The 12,598-nt window shown below is 33.4% G+C and overlaps 1 protein-coding gene across 1 annotated transcript; it reads right to left on the bottom strand.

Moving 5' to 3' along the window:
* Positions 1–2,483: 2,483 nt before the first annotated feature.
* Positions 2,484–8,476, bottom strand: HELRODRAFT_164204 (hypothetical protein; the record flags this gene model as incomplete). Its single annotated transcript, XM_009029205.1, has 3 exons — positions 2,484–2,542; positions 6,257–7,490; positions 7,613–8,476. 3 exons carry the CDS (start codon positions 8,474–8,476, stop codon positions 2,484–2,486), a joined length of 2,157 nt encoding a protein of 718 aa, XP_009027453.1.
* Between the last annotated feature and the right edge of the window lie 4,122 nt (positions 8,477–12,598).

Raw genomic sequence — 12,598 nt, forward strand, 5'->3', positions numbered from 1 at the left:
AATGGCTGAAGATATACATACGTATATAATTTGTGATAGCTTCCAAAATTACGTAATATATTTGTGATCATGGGTGTAAGTATTGTTACTTTTGTCATTATTATTTTAATTGTTAGTAGTAATGAACGACCCCGTTGAACATTACAGATAAATAAAAATCATGAACTCTGCATCTTTTTGACCAAATTTTAATTATTACATAAAGTTTTAAACAATTTCATTTAATAGTCGTTGTTACTTTTAAATTTTTACTGTTTTAATAACTATAAAACTAAATAGCCTATGAATTTTTGGAAGCAATTTCAAGTTGTTTAAACTTCTTTAATTATTTTAAACAAATTCAAATAATTTTGAATTATGTGACCATATATATATATATATATATATATATATATATATATATATATATATATATATATATGTGTGTGTGTGTGTGTGTGTGTGTGTATGAGAATTACTTAATTTTTATCATTTTACAAATTTCGAACTAATTAAACACGCTTAGCTTAATTTTAACTATATTTTACAAGTTGAGCCAAGTTATGAACGGTTTTAATTAATTTGACACATCATATCAACTACAAAAAGTTTGAATAATCGTATAATTTGAATATAAAGCATGACTTCAACAACTTTTCAAGTAAATTTTACTGCTATGCAACAAACCTACTACAAACGTCTAACTACAATTGCAACCGACTTTGTATGATTTCTTTTGAACATCAAAGAAACATTTTTGTTGTCCAGTTTGATCAAAATTTTATCATTTATAAAAATTATTTCGACATGGTTATGTTAATAGCATGCAAAACTATACAAATGATTGCATAAAGTACAAAGAATTACCCCAGTGAATTAATAAAACAGAATTTTGTCGAACTTTTAAAATTCACTGAATATATAATTGGTTAATTGCATATTTCGTCTACCATAATTTCATAAGCCGTGAACTTCTTTTCAAAAAAGTAGCCAAGAAAAAATAAGTAACGATCATGAAGCATCTACTTAGAATACGTTCCCATCCATCCGTGCTCCTGTTTGAGGTTGTGCGCTAAAGTTATCTTTCCTTATGCGATGTCCCACGCATTTACTTTATATATGTAGGTTCATGATTTTGTTATTTACATTTCAAATATTTATATAGCCTTTTAATAAATTGTAGTGCAATGTAGCATTGTTTTAAATACTTTTAAGTTTGGATTAGAGGCGTAGCTAGGGGGAGGGGGGCGGGAGTACATATGTTTTCGGGCGCCAAGTACAAGAGTAAAAATCTTATCACAAGCATAAAAAAATGAAAAAATTTATTTACTAAAAAACTACATGTCAAAATAGACGATACAAATCAAAAATTTTATTGACAATAGCAGTTTCAATTGCAAGCTGCGAGCGGTCGTCCAGCAAATTGAAACTTATTTTATCTTGTCTGCGTGCATCAATGAGACAAGATCGTCTCTGATCTTGCTCTTATCAGTGTTGAAAGAGAAACATCGGAAATAACAAACAGATTTGAATAACATAATGGATCATTTTGCGACAATGAAATCTAGAAAAATAAATCTATTGTAGACTATGTAAATTATCTTTGACAGTGACTGAATCATATGTTATAATTTATCTTTGACAGTAACTGAATCATATGTTATAATTTATCTTTGACAGTAACTGAATCATATGTTATAATTTGTATATTTATATTTTATCTTTTAAATACAATGTTCCATCAAAATTTGAATTGTTTTTGTAAACAGTAATTTTTACAATGTTTATGTTATAAAATATGTGAGGGGGTTACATTGATGAAACTACTAGCAATTTTCCAAATCTGTTTGTTAGTCTTATGTTGAAAAATAAAATAGCCCTTCCAAACAGCTTTTCCCAGTTTTCACAGCTTCCATATGATGCATTTTGCTCTTCTGTTCAAGGTTCTTTTAAAAACCGCATCTGCGAAATATGTGGGTTAAATAATGCATCAATTGTGATGGCAAAAAGGCATCATGATATTCACAAAACATCTTTATTTCAGCATAATAAAGTTAGACCAGTCAGAGTTGCTGCTAGACGTCAGAGGAAACTTATGACAGTAATTGCATTTGAAAAAAACGAAGATGTTGAATGGCCGAATGAAGATGACGTGGACACTACCAACGTAGCGTTACCAAATATAAAAAAAAAGAAAGCCCATGTATTCCGTCGGTTTCAGTTTCACAGCACCTGACCAGTCTTTGGGAGGAAAGCAATTCGTTATCTTTCATATTAATTTGTTTTATTTTAATTATGGTAAAGCATTTAGATGTCAAACTATCGTCATATAAACTTGTCATTCGTTATTTTGATATCAATAAAAAATAAAATGCATAGAAAAATTACATTGTTTAATAACTCTTCACTAAGGAAGGGGGTAGAGTTTTGTGACATGCTTATTTTTGAGGGGTTGGTTGCTTTGTGACAGTTTGTGACATGGGAGAGGGGTAGTCAAAAAAACGTTAAAAAAGCGTGACACCTTTCATGGACAGCCTCTTAGCGACTTTGTTAATTTTACTATCTTATTTATTGATATGGTTTTTTGTTTGGGCTGATTACTTTGGTGTTATGTTTTTTTTGCTTCGGTGTTATTGTATCATTTACTTGTTTTTTGGTCGATGCACTTTGGTCGATATTGCTTTCTTCATTGTCTTCATCGTACCATCGGTGTTGTTAGTATATTTTATTATTGTCCTTCTTGTCAGGAGTATTGTTAAAATCTTTTGTTGTTTGTTTATCAGGGGTTGTTTAATGTCGTTGAGAATGGCTGCGGCTGATATCAGATGATAATGGCTGGAAATACAGTAGATTATTATTGTCTCTTGTAATTTCAATATTATGTGTGTGTTCTAAGTGTGTTTTTATAAAACCTTCCCTTTTGTGCATGGTTAGACGTTTGGTTAGCGATGTTGTAGTTACTCCAATATATGAAACATTCTGACGTGCACAGACGTCAAGGGGACATGTAAACTCATATATCAGATGGCTACGTTTTGAAGCCAAACGATGTTGAAGAGTGCAGTTGTTGATCATGACAAGGTTTGATGTCTTTGCATTCCCATAATAAATTCGTAGTTTTATTTTGTAGGAAGGGCTAGTCGGTTTAACATTTTTTATAAATAAAAATTTGTTTTAAGACGGATTAGTCCGTTTTGTAGTTGGTGTTCATATGATTCCTATAATAGAAGATGATGTCAGTATTTGGATTATTGTGTTGTGGACTGTTAAGTTGTAATTTATTTTTAATTATATCCTCAATCATTGCTGTGCAGTATCCATTGTTTACCAATGGATTTGTAAATCTTTTCAATTCCTCATCACGTTTTCCGGTTGACGATGAATGGGTGAAGGCGCGGTTGACGAATGCTTTTGTTGTGCTGATTTTATATTGTTCAGTCCATTCACTTTTTCCATCGAGGCAAATGCCTTAATTTGCATGCAGTTTTTACGTATACCTACTGCAGTTTCAAAGCTACGTTCATTGCAGGTGACAAGGACATCAAGAAAAGGTAGGGATTTATCATTCTCATGCTCAATGGTGAAATTTATTGGATTTGTTTTTAGAATAGTAGGTTTATTAGGATCTTCATATGATATGAAGATGTCTTCAACGTATTTTGTATATATATATATGAAGTTTGAGATGTGGGTTATCTTGAAAAATTGATTTTTCCAGATGACCAATATAGAAGTTGGCGAAAAGAGGTTGTATATATTGCATATATATATATATATATTGCATATATATATATATATATATATATATATATATATATATTATTATTATTGAAACATTTATGAAGCGCTAATTAAAGGAATCTCAAAAGCGCTATCTAACAAAAACTGAACTTAACAACATAATTGAAATAACAAACGAGAAATCATAATACATCGCACAGAAATAAGATTAAAATTTGGTCATAAACAGAAAAGTAATCGATTCAATAAAACGAAAATACGAAATAATATTTAGAACATGTCGACTAAACAGAAAGAATCGATCAATAATGCATCACAATGAAAATAAATGAGTTTTCATTTTCTTCTTGAAGTCACGCAGGTTTAGGTCCGGATTTCTGAGAGCAGCAGGCAGGTTGTTCCAAACAGCTGGTCCAGAAACAGCAATGTTACGAGAGCCTATACGGAGACTCGTTGTTGGGATCAACAGCAGGTTTGAAACATCGGATCTCAAGTGTGTTCCAGATGCTTTTGAAGATCTCTTTTTGAACCTGTCAGACAAATAAGATGGAGCTAGACCGTTGATAGACCTGTAGACAAGTGGTGAAATTTTGAACAACACTCTTTTTTCGATGGTTAGCCAATGAAGTTCCTTCAGTATTGGAGACACATGATCGTATTTTAGAGCTCCAACAACAACTTTTGCGGCTCGATTTTGTATTGATTGAAGTACAGCCATGGATCGATCAGGTAAGTCATAAAACAAACTATTGCAATAGTCGACGCGTGAGTGCACAAATGCATGAACCAACGTCTGCAACGTGGATGTATCTAGGGATCGTCGAATTTGATTGATTTTCCTGATTTGAAACATGCATTCGGCTGAGAGCTTCTTAATGTGTTGTTTCATTGACAAACCTGAATCTATCGTGAAGCCCAGATTAGCTGCTGTCTGACAAAATGCGATGACCTCATCATTAACAGTTATTGAATTTATATCTATTCTTGAAAGTTGCTGCCATGTTCCAATTGGTAAAAAAACAGTCTTGTTTTGGTTTAGTTTTAAACCATTGTTTTGCATCCACTTATTGACCCCAGACAAACATTTAACCAGTTTGTCCAATTCTGATTTAAAAGAATCTGGCCTGCTCGTAACAATAATTTGCAAGTCGTCCGCAAAAGCATGACCTGAAAAACCAAATGATTCTATTATTTTTAGTACTTCAGATGTATAGATCAGGAACAGAATAGGACCTAAAACCGAACCTTGTGGCACACCAGACAGCATAACATTAACCTCAGACAATTTACCACCGAATGATACCTGTTGTGATCTACCTACCAGATACGACTCAAACCACCTCCGAACAGCACCAGAGATTCCAAAACTGCAACGTAGTCTTGTTAAAAGTACTTTGTGATTTACGCAATCAAATGCGGATGACATATCAAGAAAGACTAGCATTGCCACATTTTGTTCATCAATTGCCCCGTACACTTCTGAGAAAACTTGCAAAAGAGCAGTTTCTGTCGAATGGTACTGACGGAATCCAGATTGATATTTCAGCAATAAATTGTTATTGTTCAAGTAACTGAGTGTTTGCCTGACAACCACACGTTCGATAATTTTGGATAGGAAAGACAGATTAGAAATTGGTCTGTAGTTCCCAACATCATTTTCGTCTAGATTATGTTTCTTCAGCAGCGGAGTTATGATAGCATGCTTGCAGCCAGAAGGAAACTGTCCCACATTTAAACTGCTGTTTATCAGGCTTGCCAAAAATGATGCGAATAGTTTTATAAACTTCTTTAATACGTGGGTAGGTATTACATCTTGTTGACACGACTTTGTAGGTGAATTTTGAACTAACTGTATTACCTCCTCTTCAGAAACCATAGAAAACGTTGAGAACAAACTATTACTGACACCTGATTGGAATTCTGCCAGGCTCGGTTGAGCATCATTGTTGACACTATCTCTCAGCTTGCTTAACTTTTCATTGAAATAGCACATAAATCGATCAGGTGTTAGTTCATCCGAGCAGATCATTATCGTTACGACCCCTACAGAGAATGCAGTTCACAACCCGCCAAAGATTTTTTGGTTTCATCTTATTTTCATCAACAACTTTTGTCCAATACTGACGACGTTTTTTAGAGAAGAGTTCCGATTTATTCTTCAACGCAGTCTTCCATTCATCTTGATGAATCAACTGTGAACTTTTTCTGTATCTTCTTTCCATTTTTCTGCACAAACGCTTGGCCAACCTGCAATCATTATCAAACCACGGAGCCATACGAACGTTATTGGCGGTCACTGCACGAATAGGGACAACTTTATCAGCAATAGATTTTAACTCGTTGTTAAATAAATGCAATTCCTTGTCTACCTCATTGCCTTGACATGATTTGGAGAGTGGAGATTCAAGCACAAGTTTGATGAAGTCATCAACATTCATCTGATTCCACATTTTAGAAACTTTTTTAATTCCAACCAAATATCCTCGAGTCATCGACAGTTCAGCCCAAATAAAACTATGATCAGAATAAATTCCACTTGGATGGACTAAACAATCATGAACTGGAAAATCCTCGGAGGTTACTATCAAGTCTAGTGTACCACCACGTAAATGTGTTGGTGCTTTTACACGATTGATGAGTTGAAAATTATCGAAGATTTCATTTAAATTAGCAGCATGAGGATCATTCGTCTTTTCAACGTGCACATTGAAGTCCCCGGTTAAAACAATTCGAGAACTGAGTACTGTAATGTTTTCCAGAATAGAAATCAGTTCTCTAAAAAATAATCCAGACAGCTGTGCAGAACCCGGTCTGTAAATAGCGAGCAAAATAAACTCCTGACTATTAACTGTGAACCTGACCGCCAAAACTTCAAATGTGGTAACTGTAGGTAAGGCTATTTTTTTACATTTCAAACATAGACGAAAAAATATTATCAATCCACCATGAAGAGGGTCGTGATCTCTTACACAATCTACAAAGCGGTAACCGGGAGGAGCAGATAACGCAATGGAGGGATTTTCTGATGAACCATGCCATGATTCAGTAACAACAAAAATATCCAAACCATCACTGATCAAATCATAAATGATGTTGTACTTTGAGCCAATCGATCTTATATTTAGTAAACCCAATTTTATTTTAACCACACAAAAGTTATTATTAGTCCGATCATTTTTGATTCCACCAATATTTCTACCAACAGCACCACCTTTCATTACATTGTTATTACCTACTTTTTTTAAATCATTAAAACCACCACTTTCATTACAATCATTACCGGCACCATTTGTTATTACGCAATCACTACCATCATCTTTACCACAACCATTTTTTCCAATAACGTTCAGATCGCTTCCAGTACCACAGACCATCGAATAACCACCACCATCAAGACCATGACCATCATTACAACAACCAAAATTAACATTACCATTTAAGTCATTGCCAGTGCCTTTCATCATTAAACATTTATTACCGTCGAGAGATGAATCCAAATAATCGTTACCAATAACCCCAAGCGTCAGACTGAAAACACCAAAATCTTCACCACCAACAACATTACTATTATTATTCAAATTAAAACTAACATCTTTTATGTTAAAACTGCCACCACCATCTTTACCACTAACTCTATCACTTGCACTAATATGACCATAATTTTTAAAATCATTAACATTACAATTTGATATCGAATATTTTCTAATATCATCACCACGGCCATCATCATACCCACAAGCATTACCAACAAAACTACTACTACCAATACTCTTTGTCGTCAGAAAGTCACCATGAACGCCATCATCACCACCAACATCATTAGTATTCGTCAGTTGAACACCTAGGTCTGTCTCTGAGTTACCGGAAATTTCACCACCCTCCATTTGCCAACCTGACCTCTTACACGGTATAAAAAACCCTTGTCAGAAGCTTCCAATGCCCTTGCCTCCTCTATCTTTGACCTTAGTTCCTTTCTCTGCTCTGGAGAGAGATCGTGACTGAGTCCGATGCGACCCAGGCTGACGTCAAGCGATTTTAATTTAGAGACGTTTTTAATTATCATGTTTTTTATGTCAACACTATCCATTTTCAAAAGCAGCGGTCGAGTATGATCGTCTGATTTTTTTCCGAGTCTAGTTAGATGAACTGGGTTAGCATCAACAACATTATTAGACAGGTGTTTCAGAATTTTCATGACGTCCACCCGATCACTGCCACTCTCAGGCAAATGAAACATAATTAGATTATTTTCTCTTTCTTTGATTTGTTTAGCATCATTTATTGTCGCCTGGACTGTTTTTACTTCAGCCTTTATATCATCAGTGTGTCCTTTAATCTCGCGACTGACGATATCTGCAAATGATACTTTCATATCATTCTTCAAGGTGTTCAATTCACCACGAAAAACATCAGAGCTCTCAAGTTTATTTAACTTTTCTTTGTTACTTTCTATTACTGCGTTGATATTCTCGAGCTCTGACTTTATATTTGCATTCAAATCGTTCAATGTGCTGAGTTTGTTGAAAACATCTTTTCTGAGAGAATCTACAGAGCTGGTCAACTTTTTAATGTTAGGTCCTAGACTTGAGCATCTATCACAGAACCATCTGAGGTTGGTGCTGGAATCCAAGAGGTTGCAAACCTCTTCAGGAATTGAAACACAGTTCGCATGCGCAAAGAACTCACACTGAGAACATTTAACAGCCTTCCCCTGACCTTTCGCCTCTGAACATTGCAAACATTTATTTTTATTCATTTTCACCAAAAAACAGTTTAACTTTCAATTTATAATATTGAACGTTAGAATATAAGTTAATGTTCGTACACAACACTCCTTATGCGTTGACGACAACAAATTATATTCAACTAGTTTAAAAAGTGTGTCCTTTAAAGCTATATAACAATACAAGTTAATTCTAAATTAAATTATTTAATTAAATTGTTAGCTAATTCAAAAAATAAAAATACGGTGATACTCCTCTTAATTTATGCTTTAAAAGGGATCCAAAATTAACAATATAACCTCGATATAAATATCACAAAAATTACAAAAACGCAGAGAAAATCAAATACGGCTAAACCCAACGTAGCGAAAAATATGTATATGTATATAATTCTATATATATAAGTTTACACATTTGTTTTTGCATACACGCATCTTTATTACTTATTTTTAATATGATTTTTAAAATGAAGGATAAATTTGTTTCTTCGGAAAATTATCGATACATCGGTAATTTTTCGTTCGGTAAAAGATTTTGTACTGGTGATCGGTTTCGAAAATGTTGAGCGATTTCCATCTGGACTCGTAAGCGTGTTTATGCATTATACTTACAACTAAACACACGTAGAATATGTATAACTAAATATAGATAGGTAGATATTAAAGATTCACCAAATAGTGAATTCAGCCGACGACCGAGTAGTTGATCCATTCTATTCATTTGTCTTAAGTCAGTTAACGTTTGTAAACAAACGTTCTCTAACCCAAACCCTGGCACTAATAAATTCACAGTTATTACTAAATATAATTATAAACTTAAAATTATTTATTATTTCATAAAAATATCTAGTTTATTATCCTTTTTTTCCAAAATAGCTTAAAAAGCTGAACGTTCGCTATTTCTATTCGGTTGAAGCCGAAGGCCGAATACTAGAAAACCCACAATTTTGAAACAAATGAATTTCTTTAGAATGAAAAACATACTATTGAGCAAACACTGATGATTCGTAACCCCTTGTTCAAATTCAGATGTTTTGATAGCTATGATTATAAAAATAAATTTACCGCTAAAAAGTGATGGCTCAAACGGAAGTTGCACTTGGCTATTTAGGCTAGTCGAATGCCAAATTTTTGGCAAACCTCTGGTGCATTTCTAACCGATGTAAAATGCATACACAGTATATAAATATATATATATATATATGTATACATATAGTCATATGAAATTTATTAGTGAAAATCACAGTATGTTCCGCGTTAGTTGACTTCCTGTTTAATTTTTATAACGGTAAATCGTAAATAATTGTAAAACCCAGAAGTATTTCATCCGTTATTTTATTGAGCCGAGTACAGCAAGCAAACACAAACTAGAAAATTATCGTTGAGAAAACGATAAGCTAATATTTAGCAAACCTAGTCAATTAAGCAGGGTTTCCGTAGTCAAATAGCACACCTACATGCTCCGTAGATGGCGCGCAACTTAAATCTTAACCTACCTGCTTAAGTGTACACGAATACGCGTGAAAACCATGCATCACACACATTGCATAAGACATTATAGGCTTAGAACCCTTTGCATTCGAAACCAGTCGCTGCAACATCAGGAATAAGCGCCTTTAACCATTGCGCGGTAACGCCGCCCATGTAAAGTGCGTAAAAGCGCCTGCAAGAACACGGCAATATTATGACGGGTGCTATTAAAATTCCCAAATTGCAATAATATATAGAATATGTGTAACTCAACATTAGGTTCAAGCACTGTAGTTCAACTCCCACCATAACCGTTTTAACCTAATTATAGTAGTCTTTGTTTGGGTACAAATTAATTAACATAAAATCGTACAGCTAGAAAACTAGAATCAATCTAAACTCATCAGCTAGTTGTCATCTAAATAACGTAAAATATAACAAAATGAATAAAAATAAAATTTAAGTTTTTGCGCGAATGAAGAAGAGACCATGGTGATATATTTTTAATAAAGCCGATAGGAACTAAAAAGTTAGTTAAATATATAGACATTTTTTTCATACAACACAACTAATTAAAGTAAAAGAATTAAATAAATTTAATATTATAATAAAGTACCAACTGTTAGGCTGCAAATATGTAATCAATTAAAAAACGCAAAAATCGAACCAAAATGATCATAATAAAATAAATTTACTATAAAATTATAAAAACTGTAAATGATGGCATGTGGAAAGATCTTTCTTTAAGCTGCAAAACATTATATTATAATTTACATTCCTATATACAATTTATCTGAATTATATCTTATCCTAAAATTCTTTAAAAAAAATTCCGGTTAACAAAAATATCATTTGAAAGTGATAAGATCGTTTTCACGCCTTTGTTGATTTATTTATTCCTTCAATCTAATAAAATAGAGTCGAATGAGTCATCGGTCAATTATAATTAAACAGCCAGATCCAAATAGTTGTTTAACCAAAAAATCCCGAAAGAAATTGCAATCAATCTCTAATTTTATTTTATGGTCTTGGCCATATATATGATATTATTTACTATTTGGGATATGGCACAACTTTTTCTACAAATCCACGTGAAAACTCGAAATGAATAATTGTATTGCAAATAACGATTTTAAATTTTATTCGAATGAATTTTAGAAGAAAATATTAATTTTTGGCGGTTAAAAATAAATTACATTAAAATTTATATCTTAATAAATCATCCAATAAATCATCCAATCAGTCAGTCAGTCAGTCAGTCAGTCAGTCAGTCAGTCAGTCAGTCAGTCAGTCAGTCAGTCAGTCAGTCAGTCAGTCAGTCAGTCAGTCAGTCAGTCAGTCAGTCAGTCAGTCAGTCAGTCAGTCAGTCAGTCAGTCAGTCAGTCAGTCAGTCAGTCAGTCAGTCAGTCAGTCAGTCAGTCAGTCAGTCAGTCAGTCAGTCAGTCAGTCAGTCAGTCAGTCAGTCAATCAGTCAATCAGTCAATCAGTCAATCAGTCAATCAGTCAATCAGTCAATCAGTCAATCAGTCAATCAGTCAATCAGTCAATCAGTCAATCAGTCAATCAGTCAATCAGTCAATCAGTCAATCAGTCAATCAGTCAATCAGTCAATCAGTCAATCAGTCAATCAGTCAATCAGTCAATCAGTCAATCAGTCAATCAGTCAATCAGTCAATCAGTCAATCAGTCAATCAGTCAATCAGTCAATCAGTCAATCAGTCAATCAGTCAATCAGTCAATCAGTCAATCAGTCAATCAATCAATCAACCAATCAATCAACAAATCTGCGATGTTCAACAGCGCTACTTAATGAATTTTATAAATAAATGGGTCTTGAGATCCGCTCTGAACTTAGTAAGTGATGAAAAAGCTAGAAAAGTCAGAAAAAGCAAACGCAGATTACGGTAAGAGTGTTCAACAGGAATCAAGGAAAAGAAAAGGTTTAGTTAATATGTCTGATAAGTATATAGGAAATAATTCAGATTGAGACTTATGCATAAATGTGCAAATTTTTAAAGTTATCCTATATTTCATAGGTAGCCAACAGTGGCGGAACTAGAAAAGGGGGTGTCAAAATGTAAAAAATGTTAAAATTTTTGAAATTTGGCGATGGCGAAGAAATAAACCAAATGTTCGCTAGCGACCGTCTTTTAATGCTTGTCACGCTAATTTTTGTACTTTTGTAAATAAACGTCCTTAATATTGAAGGCTGGCAAAACTGAAAGTTTATAATCACTTTTCCCAGGACTTCAAATATTTCAAACATTTTTTTTAGATATTTTCGCGATCTTATATTGAAAATAAAAGCTGTTTTCAGACCCGATAAAAATAACTTTTACAACCTTAGGAGTTTTTAGGGCCATCTGATGTCCTCAAAATACATGGTAGTCTTAGAAAGTTAAGTGTATAATTTACGATCAAATTATTCTCCTGATTTTAAAATTTTCTTCGAATAACTAAATGGCTAGAATAATAAAAAGCAGCACCTGCTAGTAACTCGTTGGAAGCATTGTTTTCATTGTCCGACAATACAAGCAAATCGAGGTCTGACGATTGGGATGCCTCAAGATTATTTTCATTATTGATGATGCCGGCCTATTAATTAAATTAAATTCGTTCCAATTATATGAAAAATAATTTTCGTAAAAATATTGTCCAGCACAAAACAATACGAAATGTATGTAA

Source organism: Helobdella robusta (assembly GCF_000326865.2).
Source record: "Helobdella robusta unplaced genomic scaffold HELROscaffold_6, whole genome shotgun sequence".
NCBI lineage: Eukaryota > Metazoa > Annelida > Clitellata > Rhynchobdellida > Glossiphoniidae > Helobdella > Helobdella robusta.